General features: G+C 41.5%; 1 protein-coding gene across 4 annotated transcripts in view; it reads right to left on the bottom strand.

Moving 5' to 3' along the window:
* Nucleotides 1-21,380, bottom strand: part of appa (amyloid beta (A4) precursor protein a) — a 216,980-nt gene that overhangs the window by 162,637 nt on the left and 32,963 nt on the right. For all 4 annotated transcript variants that reach the window (XM_072259874.1, XM_072259876.1, XM_072259872.1 and 1 more), the window contains exon 2: nt 2,092-2,262. In XM_072259874.1, the coding sequence (XP_072115975.1) occupies nt 2,092-2,262 (171 nt within the window). The remainder of the gene's footprint in view (nt 1-2,091; nt 2,263-21,380) is intronic.

The raw sequence follows: 21,380 nt of genomic DNA, 5'->3' as shown, positions 1-21,380 counted from the left end.
CACGCAATAGGTGATGGTGGCAACAATACCGCAAATTAGGCTGCTCAGGCAGTGACTCAGCTATCATGGGTACAGACAAACTAAAGCAAGGATTCTTCACTAACAGTTCCCAAATCTTGGGCCTCTAACTCTATACAGAAAGAATAACGCCTCTAATTTACCCCACCAGGCCAGGCTATTCTAACTTTGAAATTTGCCCATCTTTCCTTCAACATCACTGGGTACTGTGGCACCTGACCACTAACCCTAACCCATTGTGAGAGCACTTTCACCATACAACATGCAGCAACTCAAGGTGACAGACTATGACTGTAGGATGACCTGGGACAACATACCAAGAAAAGGATTAAAAGATAAAAGAAACGCTAGCTGCACAATTTTAGTTTCTTCCGGCATTTAATGTAGCTTCCATAGATGCTGCCTGACTTGCTGAGTTCTTCCATCATTTTACGTGGCACAGTGAGGCTGTACTAAGGTTGGAGCAGCAACACCTCATATTCTGTCTGTGCAGCCTCCAACCTGATGGCATGAACATAGATTTCTCCAGCTCCAGGTATATAATCGCACCACCTCCTCTCATTTTCCATTCCCCATTCTGGCCCCTCTAACCCCTTCTCTTTCCTCACCTGCCCATCACCTCCCTCTGGTGTTTCTCCTCCGTTGTCCTCTCCGATCTGATTCCTTCTTCTTTAGCTCATTATCTCTTCCACCTATCACCTCCCTGCTTTTTACTTCATTCCCCCTCCTACTTACCTGGTCTCACCACCCTTCAGCTTGTACCCCTTCCACTCTTACGCCACCCCCAACTACTTATCTGTTTATTCTGGCTTCTTTCCCCTTCCTTTCCAGTCCTAATGAAGGGTCAATTGCTTATTGCCCTCCTAGATGCTGCCTGACATGGTGTGTGTGTGTGTGTATGTGCGTGCACGCACGCGCACACACTTGCGTCTTCTTCCAATTCTACATAACAATGAAAATTCTATTTTGTTCACAGTGGCATTTATCACATCATGTTTTCTGAATGCATTGTTGCACTACCTCCCCAACACACCCTATTGGCACAATAAAGTCACAAGACATCTCCATACATTGTACTTATTAAAGTAGGATGTACGACAATCTCATGTGGATAGGGAGGTGAAGAAAGCTTTTGGTATGCTGGCCTTTATCAATCAGAGCATTGAGTATAGGAGTTGGGATGTAATGTTGAAATTGTATAAGGCATTGGTAAGGCCAAATTTGGAGTATTGGGTACAGTTCTGGTCACCGAATTACAGGAAAGATGTCAATAAAATTGACAGAGTACAGAGGAGATTTACCAAAATGTTGCCTGGGTTTCATCTCCTAAATTACAGAGAAAGATTGAACAAGTTGGGTCTTTATTCTTTGGAGCGTAGAAGGTTGAGGGGGGGACTTGATAGAGGTGTTTAAAATTATGAGGGGGATAGATAGAGTTGACGTGGATAGACTTTTTCCATTGAGAGTGGGGGAGATTCAAACAAGAGGACATGAGTTGAGAGTTAAAGGGCAAAAGTTTAGGGGTAACATGAGGGGGAGCTTCTTTACTCAGAGAGTGGTAGCTGTGTGGAACGAGCTTCCAGCAGAAGTGGTTGAGGCAGGTTCGATGTTGTCATTTAAAGTTAAACTGGACAGCTATATGGACAGGAAAGGAATGGAGGGTTATGGGCTGGGTGCAGGTCGGTGGGACTAGGTGAGAGTAAGAGTTTGGCACGGACTAGAAGGGCTGAGGTGGCCTGTTTCCGTGCTGTAATTGTTATATGGTTAAGAGCCCAAAGCCACAGTAGCGTAGCAGTTAGCGCCATGCTGTTGCAGCTCAGGTGTTCCAGAGTTAGGAGTTCAATCCCGACTCCATCCATAAGGAGCTTGTACATTCTCCCCATGATCACATGGGTTTCCTCCCATAGTTCAAAGGCGTACCGGTTGGTAGGTTAAACTGTCCTTGCAAATTGTCCTGTGATTATGCTGATATTAAAAAGGGGGTTTGCTGGGCGGTGCAGTGCAGTGGGCCAGAAAGACCTGCTCCACACTCTAACTCTGATAAATATAGCCTTTCATCAGTAGTGCACCTACCTCTTGACAGTATCGCAATATTCCTTCTTTTGTGCCAAAGCAGCTGTTTGTTCCAGAAGGATCAGAGACCCATTTGCCGGTCTGTACATTCACGTGCATGTTTAGCTTGCCACAGAACATGGCAATTTGGGGTTCTGCTGCCAACAGTCCAGCACCTCCATCAGTTGGAACCTGGTAAAAAGAATGACATTCATTACTAAACAAAGTTTTTAAAAAGCCCCTGCAGAATCAGAGCAGCACACACAGGATGCTGCAGGAACTCAGCAGGTCAAGCAGCATCGATGAAAATTAAGACTGCTGGACGGATCCTGACCTGGATCTGGGCCGTACCCTCCAAATACCCAGACCTGCCTCTCGGTTTTTTTGCACTACCTTACTTCCCATTTTTCTATTTTCTATTTATGATTTATAATTTAAATTTTTTATATTTACTAATTTTAACTATTTTTAATATTTAATATTTGTAATCCAGGGAGTATGAAGCGCAGAATCAAATATCACTGTGATGATTGTACGTTCTAGTACCAATTGTTTGGCGACAATAAAGTATAAATAGACAGTGGATGTTTCTGGCTGAGACCCTTCATTAGGACTGGAAAGGAAGGAAGATGATGCCAGAATAAGGTGGGGGAAGGGAAAGGAGGGCAAGCTAGTTGATTGGTGAGGCTGGGAGAGGGGGAAAGATATTAAAGGTACCTTAGTTGTAGTGCTCGCAAGTTTGAGTTGTAAAGTGAAGTAATGGATATAGTGCCTTCTCTAAACGTCAAGGTTATTTTAAATGGAACAACCTTCTTTCTTTCACATCTAAATTAAAAAAGGGAGTTACATCACCATAGATCTACAATGTTTTCTTATTTTGTGGTAGTCACCTGGAAAGGGGAGCAAATCAAATCCCCTGACAAACTATTCAATCACTGTGAAATCGGAGTCCTTGACCACTGTACCTTTGGTTGAATAATGCATTAAAAGGAGCTATAATAATACCTGATATACGACTCCTCAAACCGAAGTACATTGTCACGTTTGTAAACGTACTTTCACAATGATTTCTCAGCTTGGCAGGTTCCATGATTGCCTGCCATTGAGACTTGCATTTAATGGCACATCACACACTTCCTTGCTTTGAAGTTTTGCCTGATGACATCCAATGTTGACAATTAAACTTGAGGTTTTAATCCTTAAGCATTAAAGCATCTCTGGAATCACGATGAAATGGCATTCATGATAATTCATCTACTCAGAAGATTACTGCAAGGCTATTTGACCCTGAATCTCTCAAGAATTCATCTGATGTTGCCACACATTTTAAACAATCACTGCACAGGATATGCACTGGCTGCTTTCCACATTGCCACTCCCCAACCAAGGGACAGCATGATTGAGATTTTAACTAAAATAAATTAGCTCGGAGCTCAAATCACATGCTTCCACACTCTGAGTGATTCAAGAGCCCATAGTACATCAGGAAGTGTTCCAGACTGCACAAGGGTGTTGCCTTTCATAAGGCTGGAGAAACATTTAGAAAACTGTTGCAAATTTTGTAAGCCATTGTGCGATCTGCTGAAAGGCCGGATTTATCTTAATGATACTTTCATTAAATTTGTAAGCATAAACAGACACGATGAAACAGTTGCCAGATTTACCGGCAAAATTGGATAAGCCTCTTATTTAAGATATTTATTTACTGAGATACAGCATGGAATAGGACTTTCCGGCCCTTTGAACCAGGCTGCCCAGAAATCCCCTGATTTAATCCTTGCCTAAATCACAGGACAATTTACAATGACCAATTAACATACTAACTGGTATGTCTTTGGATCGTGGAAGGAAACTGGGAGCATCTGGAGGAAACCCATGTGGACACGGGGAGAACACACAAACTCTTTTCAGGGAGTGGCGGGAACGTTAGCATCCTGTACATCAAGAGGGAGCATGGAACCCTCTGATTAAATTCAGTTGCCTTCAGAAATTCACATCCACCTATTCCTGTTTTCCAGCTGTATGGGTCTACAACAGAATCTACAGCGAGAATCATTCTTATTGAAGAATGCTGTCAAACAAGAAGCTGTCATTTTTCTCAGTCTTTCCTGCGACATCGCATCTCATCTCCATTAAATCTCCCAGGGAACAGAGCTAATGTTTAAACTTAAATAGGTTCCATTCAATCCCTGCTGTCTATATTACAGAACCTAAACCTCAAGTAGCCAAGATTGAGTGTTCAGAAGACATTCTTTTGCACAGTCCAAAATTTGAACCATCACTGACACTTGCACTGAAGGGCAGAGACAGACCGTGCACTCAGCATCTGCAAGGCGATGGTTCTCCATCAATCTGTCGCTGTTACAACACACTTCCCTCCAACGGTTCAAGGTCAATATCTCAAGAGAAACCCATCGGTGAGGGCAGGCATCCATGTTGAAACTCACCACTACCTTAATACACCAGCAAAGCCTTTGGTCAATTGAGAAAAAGGACATACAATTCAGATTTATTTATCACACATGCATCAAACCATACATTGAAATGTGTCATTTGCGTTAACTACCATACAATCGAGGTGTGCTGGGGGAGGCCTGTGAGTGTCACCACACATTCCAGTGCCAACCTAACATGCCCACTGTGCTCGGCAGGACAACACAGAACACAGCGAGCAACAAAATAACAGCAGCAAAACTTTCCTCCTCCCTAATCTCCCTCCTTTCCTCCTCCCTACTCTCCCTCCGACAAAATTGGACAGTCCAACTCCAGAAGAGGTTTCCAGTCTCCAGTGATCCAGCTTTGATTTCCGTATTACTAATCGATCATCAGTAGTGACTTTTGGGCTAATTGATGACGGGACTCCTCACTCCAGAGGAACTTCGTGAGCGCCACCTGTCTGGCCCTTGTGCTCCTTGCTCACACGGATATCCGATCCTGGGACACACCATCTAGCTCTGGGTTAGCTCAACATCCATGGATGTCCTTCGTCAGCACATTGCTAGTCTTTGAGCATGGAGTGAATATCTGGATCATAGGTGTCCTTCGTCACCCGTCCACATGGTTGGACACAGGGATAATCTCAGACTTTGCACAAGCTTATCATCTATCAGTAAATCTTGCCCCCCTCTACACTTCTGATTTATGGATTCCTACTTCACGGCACTGGACAAACACCAACATCCTCCACATTCACTGGAAAGATAGGTTATTCCTCAGTATCGAGATACTGTTACGTTAGATCACTGGGCTAACCATGTTGTTTAAGTAAACATGAAGAACTCAACAGGTGCTCAACACATGGTTCCCAAACTAGGGTCCACGGACCACTTGTTTAATGGTATTGGTCCATGACATTAAAAAAAGTTGGGAACCCCTGGGACAGAGTGACGCATCAAGATTAAACTGGTCTTTTAATCACACATTCCTTCATCTTAGACCCTTAACAGTGTTGATGAACACAGGAATTTTGGGGTCCAAGTTTATAGCTCCTTGAAAGTAGCTACACAGGTTGATAGCGGCCAAGGCTGCATATGGCACACTTGCCTTTATTAGTTGAGGCACTGCGTTCAAATCAGGAAGACGTCTTGCAGTTTTGTAAGACTCCAGTCAGGCCAGATCGGGAGTATTGCATACAGTTCTGGTCACCCCATTATAGGAAGGGTGCCCCAGCTTTGGAGAGGGTGCAGAAGAGGTTCACCAGGATGCTGCCTGGTTAGAGGCCAAGTGCTATCATGAGAGGCTGGACAACCTTAGGTTGTTTTCTCTGGAGCAGCAGAGGCTGAGCGGAGATCTGACTGAGGTTTATAAGATTATGAGGGACACAGATAGAGTAGGCATACAGTATATCCACCCCCCCCCCCCACCAAAGGTTGAAATCTCTACTACCAGAGGGCGTACATTTAAGGTGAGAGGGTAAATTCAAAGTAAGTGTGAGAGGCAAGATGTTTTGTTTTTTTTAAAAAACAAATTGGTAGGTACCTGGAATCCATTGCCTGGGGTGCTGGTGAAGGCAGATACATTGGGGCCTGTGAGGGAAATGGAAGGATATGGACATTGTGCAGGCAGAGGGGATTAGTTTACCTGGCCATTTGAAAGTAACTTAACTGGTTCAGCACAACATTGTGGGCTGAAGGGTCTGTTCCTGTGTTCTATGTTCTATTATGTCACTTCGCCTAACAGGCTCAGCAAAAGGTGCTCAGGTTACATATCAGCAATTTTACTGAAGGAGCTTTTAATTTCACCCAAGCAATAGTCTAATAACACCAAAGGCAACACTTTCATCCAATTTGCCACTCCCTGCCCTAAATGGTAGGTGGAAAACTGAAGCACATCAATGTTACTCATTGGAGAATAGTTGAATCACTCTGGCAGGTTTATTACACGTCCAGAGAAGAAATGGTTCAATGGTTCATTTAATCTCAAAGAATGCATACAGTATACAACCCGAAACTCTCAATTTTCACGGCTCAAATTACCAGCACTGGGATTCAAAGCATTTTCCTTCCCATATTCCCCACCATCACCAGTCTGAGTTAAGTAATTACCAAAATTCAAGATCACAGGGGGAAAAAAAAATTCACAATCCATTATGGAGTTACCACATGAGAAACAACAATTTGTTACTTGTGCAGATTCGTGAAGCGCCTCAGGGCAGAAGCTGATCGTGCTTTCAATCCAGTTGAGCTGACTGACGATGCGCTGCAAAAGTGGGCTAGCAGTGTGCATACGAGAGAGATGGAGTTCACTCTCCCTCACACCCTGAGCCAACTTGTGGTACAGAAAGATCTGACTAAGAAAGCAGTGGAGGCTACCTCAGTGAATATATTTAAGACAAGGTTGGATAGATTTTTGCATAGTAGCGGAATTAAGGGTTATGGGGAAAAACCAGGTAGGTGGAGGTGAGTCCATCGCCGGATCAGCCATGGTCTTACTGAATGGTGGAGCAGGCTCAACGGGCCAGATGGCCGACTCCTGCTCCTATTTCGTACGTAACCCTCAACACAAGCAATTCTGCAAATCTAAAGCAACACACACAAAACGCCAGAGGAACTCAGGAGGTCAGGCAGCATCAATAGAAAGGAATAAACAGCTGATTTTTTGGGCTGAGACCTTTCATCAGGACTGGAAAGGAATGGGGAAAATACCAGAATAAGAAGGTGGGAAGAAGAGGAGGAATACAGCTAGCAGGTAATAAGTGAAGCCAGGTGGATGGGAGTGGCGGGGGGGGGGGGGGGGGGAGAGATGAAGTAAGAAGCTGGAAGGTGATGTGGAAAAGGTAAAGGTCAAAGAGCAGCAGAGATCAAGGGTCTTTCAGAGGGCAGCAGAAATTAACCCCATCATTGACTAACCAAATCATTTAATGCACATCTTCTCCCGTTGCCAGGGTACAGACCTCTCATTCACTTCCCTTCCTCACCCCTCCCAAGGATCCAATCTGACCTGCACCAACATAGTGAGCTGTAAGGCTTGTATGGCCTGGAAACAGCCCATTAAGCCTTCATTTTCATGCCAACCAGTGGACTCCAATCCATACTAATTCCATCTCTCAGCAGTTAGCCCATACTCCTAAAAGTGATTCAAGTACTCATCTACAAAGATTTAAATGCTGTCAGTGGTTCCACTTCCATCACTCTCCTTGGGTAGTACGTTTCCAAGTCCTCTTCAAAAAATAAACAGATGGGTGAGACGGGATCCACCATCTCTGATTAGGCCCCGTCATTCCAATCATAATCAGTCCTGTACTTCATTTCTCCATTCTCTTCCCAACTACTGATGTTAAGCTCACAGATCTACAATTACCAGGTTTACCCCTGCTGCCCTTCTTGAAAGGGGGAAGCATGTCTACTACCCAACAGTAACCTCATTAACGACCAGATAAACTCGGATAAAGCTCCAGAGATCTTTTCCCTGGCTTCCAACAGGAGCCTGGAAGAGACCTCATCCAGCTTTGGGGATTTACCCATTATAAGCGCCCCGATAGTGTAGTGATTAGCGCAATACTATTACCGCTTAGGGCATGGGAGTTCAGAATTCATTTCTAGTGCCACATGCGAGGAGTTTGTACGTCCCCCCCCAGGTGCTCTGGTTTCCTCCACAGTTCAAAGATATAGTGGTCAATGTAAACCGTGCTGTGATTAGGCAAGGGTTAAGTTGGTGGGCTGCAAGATGGCACAGCTCGTTAGGCTGGAAGGGCCTGTTCCGCCCTGCATCTCCAAATAAATTAAGAAAGTGAAGCCTGATGAGGCAGAGTATGTCCTCTATTAAGACTTGCATGAGATTTTAGTTGTCCTCTTTGCTAAATTCTCCAACAGCAATGTTAGCGTCCTTCCTGGATATTGAATAATAGTATTAATTTACGTCCATGCCTATGGCTCCTGGCTGCTACACAAGTTGCTGTTGTCCCCAACTATTGACTTGTTAGCCGAATGTTAGTGGCAGGAAAATGCTGGAATCATACATAAAAAAGGATGCAAAGACAGAACACATCGGATAAAATGAGGATTGAATAAATCCAGCACACATTTATGAAAGTAGAACGTTTGACAAATCTACTGAAGTTCTTGGAGGATGAGACTAGTCAAAGAGATGAGGAACCAGTCACCTTTGCCACAAGAAAAGATTGGGAGTATATCAGAGTTTGCTTCCACCTTAGTCTGACATTCAAAATTTAAATGGTAGGCTGCAGGGAAATTTGATAAAAGATGAAGTGTCACATGGAGGAGAGATACAGAAGGGATAGTCTGACTTGAAGAATTTCTTCACTCCAAGGATGGTAAGCATTTGAAATTCCCCATGCCCAGGGGCCGTGAAGGTTCAGTCACTGCATAGATTGATAGATTGCTAGACATTAAGGGAATTGAGGAATATGGATGGCACTGGAAAATACTGCTGAGGGTGATTATAGTTAATGGTGAAGCAGGCTTGAATGACCTACCTCAGCTCCTGTTTCTTTCTATTCTTTTCTCGAAAAGGTTTAAAAAGGAAAACAATTTTCCTATTTGAAAACAAAATCCAAAAAAACAACTTTCAAGGAGGACATTCTAGATAACAATTCATTGGATTTGAAAACAATTCTGATTTGCTATTTCCATTGAGGTTATGCAACAAAAACGCTGCTGGGGAGGACTTAATACCCTGTCAAGGACAAAATACTTGCAGCTCTGAAGCCAGCATATGATAAATAAGCCATCTCCTCTGCTGGCATTTGTTTAGTACAGTTTCTAGGAGATAGGTATTTACACTGCTAAATTAGGCCCTTTCATCATGGTGGCAAGGTTGGGTCTACTTGCTTTTCATTCTCAGCTACAATCATAAAGAGAGGCTGAACTTCGAACATTAGGCTCCAGAAGCCAGCATGGGGTGCTGATGGAAGGTTACAAGTCATTGTAATCTTAAATAAGTACATGAAAATATCTCTCTCAAAAGTGCCATTTTTTTCAGCTTGCTTCTTCCATTACTGAAGTGCAACCAAAGTTCTGAAGCTTAACGCTTTGATGATCGGCAAGAAAAATGTAAGCACCCACACAATATCTGAATTCTTAAACACGAGAAAATCTGCAGATGGTAGATATTCAAGCAACACACACAAAATGCTCGTGGAACGCAGCAGGCCAGGCAGCACCTATAGGAAGAAGTACAGTCGACGTTTCGGGCCAAAACTCGGCCTGAAACGTCGACTGTACTTCTTCCTATAGATGCTACCTGGCCTGCCGCATTCCACCAGCATTTTGTGTGTTATCAGAATTCTTAGTTATGTCTTTCCTTGACTATCCTTGGCAGATATTTTAGATGCATCAGTTTACAGAACCGTGCCCTTTTGTATTGTTTTTAAATAAAAATAATTTTGAAATATTTGAGTTTTGACTTTATCCTTTCTGGAAAATAGTCAAAATCAAGTTCAAAAAGTTCAAAGTGAATTTAATATCAAGGTATGTATGTCACAGCATACTAGCTCTGAGATTCATTTTCTTGCAGATGTTCACAGTAGAACAGAGAAATGACTCATAATCAGTTATTTATTGCCAGTGTGTGAAACATACTAAAATTGATTGTGGTTCGGTGCCAAGCATCAAACACAGGGCAATACCATAATGGACAATGCAATAGCAACCAAAAATTTACAAGACAATAGTGCAAACAGCCATGAGCAATCAATAATCAGCAGAAGGTCACATACGCAAATATCAATAATCAAACTCAAATAAATGTGAACATACGAACAGACTCAATAATTATCAACAGAACAAGGAGAGCAGGAAAGACCATTTAATAGATCTTGGCAGGGACAGTTAAGGCTGATTTATACTTGTGCGTATTGGCTTACTCCATAGCCTACGCAAGTGGGTTACGCCGTTGTGAGCATTTATACTTGTGCATTGGTGTGTCTGCGTCGCTCTGCAATTCACCGCCAAAATGCTAGTTGGCGGTGTGATTTCTATGCCACTATGTTGAGTTTCTTCATGTTGAAACTCAACACGAAGAAACTCAAACTTCAAACAATGGCGACTGAAACTGAAGGAGGGTGAATTTTCTGTGCTTGACCGGCCACTGAGAGACATGGACAAGGAAATGCATTTTGAATATTTTCGGATGTCGGCCGGTAGATTTGATGATTTGGTTCATCGTCTTGATGGACAGGCAAAAACTACACACAAAGACTGACAAATATACAATGTGCAAAAGAACACCAATTAAAATAATTATTATAATAATAAGGAAATAAATAATAATGAGAACACAAGTTGTAGAGTCCTTTAAAACTAGGTCCATAGGTTGTGGAATCAGTTCAGTGTTGAGGCAAGTGAAACTATCGATGCTGGTTTAAGGAGTGATACATCTTTCATTGCTACAAGGCATTTAACTACTATTATTGCCATACACCCCAAAGATATTGCAGTATTTGATAACTACACGCAAGGATAAGTCATGACTGAAGACAAGGGGAATCAAATATACCAACTTAGTCATGAAAATCAACAGCACAATTTTACATTACTTCACTGAGTTTGCTGTCTTCTTGTAATGATCAATAAAGTGGATTTTTCTAAACAACAGTCACACAATACCATGATTTATTAATTACTCTAAAGGCCTCCAGTAAAATACCAGGAACTTGTGATTGCCCCATAGACATGAACCAAAACAGCTGTCTTATGATAAGCATGACCCTTAAAGTTTGCATATTCATTTTGCAACACAGATAAATAATTGGAATTTACATAATTACACTTGCATGTCCAACAATGGAAAAAGTGAACAAGCGGGCAAAACAGCTAATTATTGGATTCCTCTCTGCCACATACACAGTACTGTGCAAATATCTAGATATATATAGCTGGGGTGCTACTTTTGCACAGTACTATTCAATTTTTACCAAACATGTCTTTATTTCTTAGATGTTACCATTGGTGTCGGCAGTCTGGGTTACAATAGGGCAAAGCCTTGGGCAATCTGCTTGATTTTACTCTTCAACCACCCGTGTTAAAACTTGGGGAGTTGAGGGATTAGATATTTAGATTAGATGGACTTGGTTGTGAATAAAACAGAGTCAAAATTGATAATTACAGATGACAAATCAGAAGAGTCAGATTTATTTGTCACATGTACATTGAAACGTGGTAAAATGTGTTGTTTGCATTAACAACCAACACACCCAAGAACGTGCTGGGGGCAGCCTGCAAGTGTTGCCACACATTCCAGCACTGATAGGAACATGAGATAGGGGATCTATGGGGATAAAGAGTTTTTAATCCTTTTATATAAAGAACATGGATAAAGGACTGATTCTTTTTTGTAGGTCAGCTACTTACAAGGGATTATGAGCTTCTGTATTTTTAATGCAACATTCTGAACTACAGCACACCTAGAGTAACCATGTGGTACTATTTTCAGCAAGCAATAAATCAGTGCTTTACTCAGCCCTTGATTTACATCTCACAATGAAACTTTACTGCATATGGGAGGCATACCAAGAAAAAACTTGTAGTCGAGAGCTGGCAGGTAACACTGTTGGATCTTCTCTGACCCAGCTCCCCAACAGTCTTTAAAGATTGGTACAATAATATTAGCTTAACAAAGTACATTTCCTATCCTCTTTTAGATGTAGATAACCACTCAAATGTTCTATTCAAGAACATTTCATGAACACTTGACTTCTACTTAAATAGATCAGATCCCTTCCCCCACGCTTTCCCACTCAGTATTAATTTGAGTATGAACGCTACCTCGTAACACCAGTGTGCTTAGTAAGAGGAAGTGTGAACAGAGGTATGAGTGCCGAGACCGCAGGTAAAATACCTAAGGAATCGCACTTGTAACTGTTCTGCTCTATGTAGTTATAAGCTCCACCAGGAAAAGCTGAACTCCTTCTTCACACTGACGTCCATCACATCCACTTCACTACTGAGAATACAACAGTAATGTGAGCTGCCATTTCAAGTCAAACTAACGATACAATGAACTAAAGACTAAAGTGTGCCAGGAGGATAGGAACAATTTGAAAAAATCCAGTTAAAAATCACCAATAATACAAACGGCCTTAAAGCAGGGGTACCCAACCCGAGGTCCATGGAACCCTCAATTAATGGTACTGGGAACCCCTACCTTAAAGGGTCTACCAATGACTATAATGAGCAAGTTCCTTTGATCGCAGTACGAAAGCCAACACAGAACTGTTTATGCAACTGGCAAGGGCCTGTCAGTGCTGTTGGACTAATGTGGATACGTATATCCAATTAGGAGTAGACCACTCACAAGAACAATTTTAAAGGGGATTCTTCTGATAATTATCATGAGGAACTTGACTAGTACCAGCATTTTACAACAACCGTATGGCTAAGATCAAGCCTTTGGCAAGGTGCTGCATGGGAGGCTGGTCAAGAAGGTTCAGTTGCTTAGCGTTCAGGATGAGGTAGTAAACTGGATTTGACATTGGCTTCATGGGAGATGGCAGCCTCTCTGACTGGAGGCATGTGCTGGTGTTGGTGCTGGAATTATGTGCCACAGAGAGCAGTGGAGGCCAAGCCCGCATGTATTTTTAAGGCAGAGGTTGAGATTCTTAATTGATCAGGGCATGAAGGGATAACAGGGACAAGGCAGGAGATTGGGACAGAGGGGAAAGTAGGTCAGCCATGATGAAATGGCCTAATTCTGCTCCTATGTCTTATGGTCTTATAAATCAAAGTACTGTGTTCAGACATTGGGATGTTATGTTGAAATTGTATAAGATGTTGGTGAGGCCTAATTTGGAGTTCTTGTCAACTAACTACAGGAAAGATGTCAATAAGATTGAAAGAGTACAGAGAAAATTTACAAGAATGTTGCCTGGACTCGAGGACCTGTGTTGTGGGGAGAGGTTAAATAGGTTAGGACTTTATTCCCTAGTAAGAGAATGAGGGAAGATTTGATAAGAGGTATACAAAATTATGAGGGGTATAGGTAGGCTAAATACAAGCAACACTTTTTCCATTGTGCTTTGGTGAGACGAGAACTAGATGTCAAGGGTGAAAGGTGAGTGATTAAAAGGAACATGAGGGAGAACTTCACGGTGAGAGTGTTGAACGAGCTGCCATTGCAGATAGTGGGCTCAATTTCAACATTTAAGAGAAATTTGGATAAGTATATGGATGGGAGGGATATAGAGGACTATGGTCCGGTTGCAGGTTGATGGAACTAGGCAGATTAATAGCTCGGCAAGTATTAGATATGCTGAGTTTCTGTGCTGTAGTGCTCTATGACACGAAACACACACGTTACTAGAAACAATTAGAAGCCTTTTTCTCCTTTCACTGGGCCCATATTTGCTTGACTAAAGGACTTCTCTTTCCATAAGATACAAGGAGTGGAATTAGGCCATTAAGAACACTCCACCATTCAATCATGGCCGATTTATTTTCCCTCTCAAACCCCATTAGCCTGCCTTCTCCCTGTTATCTTTGGCACTCTTATGAATTCAAGAATCCTTCATTCAAATATTGCTAGATATTCCTGCTCCTGATTTATTTTGTAACAAAGATCATATCCAATAAAAAGAGGGAAAGGAGAGAATTCTCCTAAAGCAACTTGGGGCCATCCTTAATACTCACTGCGTTATGTGCCATAGTTGATATCCTGCACACACGGACTGTGTCATATATTTAACAGAATGCTAATGAATGGAGCACTGGTATTTTGGAACTGAGTGTCACACAGCAGGTGAAAGCAACTGCCCAAAGGTACCCTGTTTCCTCATTATATAGTCACGCCCCTTTTTTAAAAAAAAGGTTGCACAGTGCCAGCAGAATGTGACATTTGATCCTTGCCGTTTGTGCACAAAGGTTCTTGCAGTGTTTGCATTAGGAACCTAATCTCATGAGAAAAATAACTGAGGGCGTAGGATTTCGTTCAATAAAAGATTGTCAGCTTCAAACTGAAGGGAAGTCCACATCCTTTCATGACCTTCTCTACAGAGGACAGTAGTAGAGAAAAAATAAAAAGCTTATGAGCAGTAAACCTTATAAATGAATAACAATTTTAAGGAATAGTTTCTGGAAAAAGTACACTTCTGCCCACTAAACATATTATGAAAAAAAACGACATCTATCCTTGGATAGTCTTTCAGGATCACTACCGGCATGCTTTCAGATTTGTGGGTACTGAAGAACTACACTCAGTGGCCATATTATTAGATACACCTGAACATTAATGAGAATATATATTTGTATACTCTGGAATTTAGAAGGCTGAGAGGGGATCTTATTGGAACATATAAGATTATTAAGGGATTGGACACACTGGAGGCAGGAAGCATGTTCCTGCTGATGGGTAAATCCAGAACCAGAGGCCACAGTTTAAGAATAAGGGGTAGGCCATTTAGAACGGAGTTGAGGAAAAACTTTTTCACCCAGAGGGTGGTGGATATATGGAATGCTCTGCCCAGAAGGCTGTGGAGACCAAGTCTCTGGATGCTTTCAAGAAAGAGATGGATAGAGCTCTTAAAGATAGCGGAATCAAAGGTTATGGGGATAAGGCAGGAACTGGATACTGATTGTGGATGATCAGCCATGATCACAGTGAATGGCGGTGCTGGCTTGAAGGGCCGAATGGCCTACTCCTGCACCTATTGTCTAATACTTATTCAGCTAATCATGTGGCAGCAACTCAATGCACAAAAGCATACAGACATGGTCAAGAGGTTCTGATGTTGTTCAGAACAAACATCAGAATAAAGAAGAAATGTGATATATGTGATTTGACCGTGGAATGATTGTTGGTGCCAGAATGGGCGGTTTGAGTATCTCAAAAACTGCTGATCTCCTGGGATTTTCATAATCAACCGTCTCTGGAATTTACAGAGAGTGGTGCGAGAAAAAAAATCCAGCGAGTAGCAGTTCTGTGGGCAAAAACACCTTGTTAGCGAGAGGTCAGAGGAGAATGGCCAGACCAGCTCAAGCTGACTGGAACGTGACAATAACTCATAACATGCATTATGAAAGTGGTGTGCAGACCAGCATCTCTAAACACACGTTGAATCTTGAAGTGGATGAGCTACAGCAGCAGAAGATCACATTGGGTTCTACTCCTGTACCTAATAAAGTGGCCACTGAGTGTAAATAGGAGGCTCAGACACTGACACAGGAAAATACTGACATTTAAAAGGCAAGTAGTTGAGTTGTCCGAGTTCCTACACATTCCTTGTCTGTAGCTTTCTTGTGCTACTCAGCCACTTCAGCAGCTCTGAGCTGACAAGGATGTTATTTTACTTCAGATTTATCATATGTACATTGAAACACACAGTGAAATGCATACACAAAGAATACTTCTATTTCCTGCAGGGCAAGAGCTTGTATGCACATGCATAATCTGTGTGGTTAAACTGATTAGGCATCTGCATGCAATTCTACATATGCAGATGTTAGAATTTTACAGAAATGCTTAATTTCTTCTGTGTTCTAAATGGTTGCATCATCATATAATATGGATGAGCCACTGCACAGGTTTGGGAAAAAGCTGCAGAAAGTTGTAAACTCAGTCAACTCCACATATTGTTCATATCGTGACCCGGTTAATCCGAAAGGAGACCAGTCCTGACACCACGCGCCAGACAAGAATGGCTGACTGCCTGGTGCGACACGATTTTAAAAAAGCCAACTCCACCATGGGCACTCGCCTCCCCAGTAACAATGACATCCTCAAAAAGGCGACATCTATCATTAAGAACTCCCCCATCACCCAGGACATGACCACTTTCTCACGCTACCATTATGGTGGTAGTGGTACTGCAGCCTCAAGAGAGACACTCAACATTTCAAAAACAGCTTCTTGCCCTCCACCATCAGATTTTTGAATGGACAATTTATGCATGTAGAGTTGCAAGAAAAAGTTTGTGAACCCTTTTCAATCACTAGATTGTCTGCATTAATTACATAAAATGTGTTCTGATCTTCATCTAAGTCACAATAATAGCCAAACATAATCTGCCTAAAGTAATAACACACATACAATTGTACTTCTTGTTATTACTAAGTACACCATTTAAACAATCACAAACTAGGCTCAAAAAAGTATATGAACCTCTGGGGTAATGCCTTCTACAAAAGCTATTTGGAGTCAGGTGGTCCAATCAATGAGTTGAATTGGGAGGCATGGGTTGTAGAGGTGCCCTGCCCTTTTAAGACCACACAAAGTCAGGTTACTGACAAAGCCTGCGCTTCTCAAGAAGATTTGCAGATGTGCATCATCCCTTAATCAAAACAACTTTCAGAGGACCTTAAAAGAATTGTAGAGATGCACGAAGCTGAAAAAGGCTACAAAAGCACTTCTAAAGACCCAAGTGTCCATCAGTCCACCGTAAGAAAAATTGTCTACAAATGGAGGAAATTCAGTAGTTGCTACCTTCCTGAGGAGCGGGCATCCTGTAAGGATCACATCAAGAGCACAACGTGCAATGCGAAAGGGGGTGAAAAAGAACCCAAGAGCAACAGCAAAAGACCTACAGAAATCTCTAGAAATTGCTAAAACCTCTGTTCATGTGTTCACTATAAGAAAATCACTGAACAAGAATGGTGTTCATGGAAGGAACTCCAAAAAAGGACATTGCTGTATGTCTCAAGTTTGCAAAGACCACCTGGATGTTCCACAAAACTTCTGGGACAATATTCTGTGAATGAGACAAAAGTTGAATTTCTTGGCAGAAATGCACACTGTTTGGAGGAAAAAGAGTGCTGCACACCAACACCAAAACCTCATCCCAACTGTGAAGCATGGTGGAAGGAGCATCATGGTTTGGAGGTGCTTTGCTGCCTCAGAGCCTGGACAGCTTGCAATTGTTGAAGAAGCAATTAATTCATAATTATTTCAAGACATTTTACAGGAGAATGTCAAGGTAGTGGTCCTTCACCTGAAGTTTAATAGAAGTTGGATGATGCAACAAGACAATGATCTGAAACACAACAGTATATCTACAGTGGTTAAAAAGGAGAAAATTTGTGTTTTGAAGTGGCCAACTCTTGAATCCAGATGTTAATCCAATTGAGATGCTGTGACATGACCTCAAGAGGGCTGCTCATGCAAGCTATCCCATAAATATTGATGAACTGAAACAGTTTTGCATGGAGGAATGGTCTAAAAGTCCTCCAAGCCAGTGCACAGGACTGATCATCAGTTACCGGAAACATCTGGTTGAAGTCATTACTGTACAAGGGGGTCACACCAGTTACTGAGAGCAAAGGTTCACATACTTTTTCCAACAAATACATGTAATATTGGATATTGTCCTTAATAAATAAATGAACAAGTATAATGTTTTTGTGTTAGTTATTTAATTGGTTTCTCTTTATCCGGTTTTAGGACTTGCGTGAAGATCTGATCACATTTCAGGTCATATTTATGCAGAAACAGTGAAAATTCTAAAGGGCTCACAAACTTTCCAGCATCACTGTACACTATCTCACTATTTTTGCACTACTTATTTTTTATATGTATTATTGCAATTTATCTTTTCTTTACTATGTATTACAATGTACTGCTGCTGCAAAACAACAAATTTCACTATGTATGCAAGTGATATTAAACTTGGTTCTGATGACAATGGGGTAGCCAGTGTGGCCTAAAAAGGAACCACAGGGACATCTTCCGTTTCTCAAATTAACTAACTAATCTCTACTGAATGACGAAGAGATTCATGTTTTAAGAGTGCGCCTGTCTGACCCAGAAAGGAATGCAGTTAATTTGTTAATGTCACGGAATAGTTACATTAGGCTTTCAGTTTGACATCAGCAACAATACATTTGTTGGAACATCAGATAAGGCAATGACAGAAATATATATATCCTCAGGAATGACTTCAATTTTAAACAAAAGGGATTTGTTTGCATCGTTCTGGGCCTTTGCATCTATTGGATTAGTTTAACTCAGTACAGCAGGAGTTTAGTTAGTCAGCTCAACGATGTAAACAAAAATTGAGGCATTGGCCGTAGTTTCAGGTAGTTATAAAAGATCCCTTCAAGATATTTGAAGAATTATTCATAATATTAGTAGAAACCCTAACATTCTATGCACGAACCACCTTTCACCAAACTAATCTGACCACATAACTCATTCTTTCACAAAACACATCCATGGAGAGGCATAAACAGTTGACATTTTAGGCCGAGACCCTTTATGAGGACTCGGCCTGAAAGGTCGACTGTTTATTCCTCTCCATAGATGCTGCCTGACCTGCTGAGTTCCTTCGGCACGTGTGTGTGTGTGTGTGTGTGTGTGTGTGTGTGTGTGTGTGTGTGCGTGTGCGTGTGCGCGTTGCGTTGCTCTGGATTTCCAGCATCTGGAAAATCTCGTTTATGATCTCTTCTCTTTAGCCTGTTACACCACTGATATTTAGGGCAGCAGTGAAGGTTCTCCGTCTTATAGTATTCTTCATTGCTGTTTCTATATCAATTAGTTTTTTGACCAGTCAAGGTTGTTAGCCCCGAGCTGAACTCCTCCCCCCCACCCCCGGCCCCCCAAACCTGGTGGACCAGTCTCAGTCTGGCCCCTACCCTTTGACCTGTTTCACATAGGTGACCCTACCAAGAGTCAAAGCACAAGGCCCTGACTCCAGCCAACATTGTTCTCCGGGTCATTGAGGCATGCAATCCTACAAACCCTTGTGGTCCTCTTGGAGGGGTTTATGATCATTCTTTTATAATTGGTTTTATTATGAAACATACCACAACACAGTGAAAAAAACAAAGCTTTTGTACTCAGGTAAATCCAAGTAACTTTGTACAGTGCTATCAACTTGGTACAGTGCCATCCAGACAGATCATTCTATATACATGCACATTGAGGCAGTACAGGGAAACAGAATGCAGAATACAGCATTACAGTTGCAGAGAAAGTCCAAAGTGAATAAAAACTACAAAGATGATGAGGTGAATTGAGTTCATTTTTATTATTCTTGTTATTTTTGTACAACTTCTTGTACAAAAGTTGCCCTTGGGCCTGGTAGTATGCATTCAAGTTTTTGTATCTTTTGCCTGTTGGAAGAGGAGTAAGAAGGGTATTGGAAGGGGGAGGCATCTGATTATTCTGGCTGCTTTTTGTGGAACTATGTTTGAATTGAATGCTCTGTTGCCCAACATTACAACAGGAATAATACACCAAGACTTGCTGTGAAGCCTTTGGGACTTCAAGGTTGAGGAAAGTATTACGTAATTCTCAAATGTATGCTTCCTGTTTTAATGAAGGAAATGTGTCTTGGTCCTTGCAGTGTGTTATTCACAGAATGTCATTTCTCCAAAGATTCACAGCAAGAATAAGGATTGAAAGGGGAATAAAAGGGGAAGAAGTATTTTGTGATGGCAACAAGACTACATTGGATAGACAAGATTTTATCTCTTGGTGAACTAGGGAATGAGCAGGAGCTACCACTCAGTACTATTTACTGAGAGAAAATGTCACTGTCATCAATGCACTTGGGTCTTGGTGCTTGCTGACACATGTTCTTGGCTCACACAGGAACATAAGGAATAGATGCAAGCTGCATCTGTCAAGGCTATTCTGCCATTAGATTACACATTATCTATTACCTTAACATTACTTTTCCTGCCAGTTCCCCATAGCTTCCATTTGCGGATCTAGGCCTTAAAATATATTCAATAATTTAGCTTCCACAACTGTGGTAAATTCCAAAGATTATCATAAGAAATTCTTCCTCACATCCAGTTTAACTGGGTAACTTTTTAATCATGAGGAACAGCCGCGTCATTCAGGAGGGGAACTATAACCTTCCAATTTACACTACAGATACAATCTCTTGCCACAAGGTAAATTGGCAACCTTAGCAACATCTTTGTCAAATTCCACTGGTAAAATTCTTATGCCATTGTTGTTCATAAGGCTTCTAAGTGCAGAAGTTTCTTACCCCAGATAAAATACAAGGGGAAACAATTTCAGAAAGCATGAAATTAGATGGCATTTCCACATTTCAAACCAAGCTTGCTTCCAGATCCTTAGCACAGATAAATCATCTGCCATAAAATTATGAAATTGACAGCTAACATATTAGTCTATTTGTAACTATTTAGGGGATGAAGTGGAATAAATAGGATGCTTTTTTTCCCCTCCATCTTGCTTCTCCATAGCTTTGGGAGTGGGGCAAGACATAAATAATGTTCTATCAATCTCAAAGTAAGGCAGAGACTTATTCCAACTCTTTCTTCACATTTTCATAGATGCACGCCAACTAAGTATGACACTAAGATCACACACCACTGAAAACTGCAAGTTGGCACATTATGGGCAGGCTCTGGCCTTTTCATGGACTGATTCACCTTTCCTTACCGCCTTGCAATCTTGTTTCCTTCAAATGTATATCAAAACCTACTTCTATTACCCTTGCAGGTACTGCATTCCAGATTGTAATCCTCCAGTCAAAAATTCTCTCTCCAACTGCTGATTTCTTGAATTTTTATCCTTTGCACAACATATTTGTTAAAGAGCATTCCCGTCCCATGTATCTCATGCAATTTTGAACATTTTTATAGGTGAATGTGACTCCAGTATCTTTCTATGAAATTGAAGCAACTATAATCTCATACATTTGATGCAAGAAGATTCATATACTTCTTAGAACTCCAAAATTAAAATACATTTTGATCATTGCTGAACTCATACATTATAATCCAAATAATTGACTCATTACTGCAAGAAAGATTGTTGTTCTGAGTTTATTAAATATATTACCGAAGGCTCATTAAGCAACATATTTAGCTGAAATTAGCCCAAAATCCTATTTATTGACCTAGGAAGTATTTCCAAAAAACAGGATGAAGACCTAATTTGCAAGACTG

Source organism: Mobula birostris, chromosome 6, assembly GCF_030028105.1.
Source record: "Mobula birostris isolate sMobBir1 chromosome 6, sMobBir1.hap1, whole genome shotgun sequence".
NCBI classification, from domain to species: Eukaryota; Metazoa; Chordata; class Chondrichthyes; order Myliobatiformes; family Myliobatidae; genus Mobula; species Mobula birostris.
The sequence above is the reverse complement of the archived record's forward strand: the minus strand, read 5'-3'. Positions and strand labels throughout refer to the sequence as shown.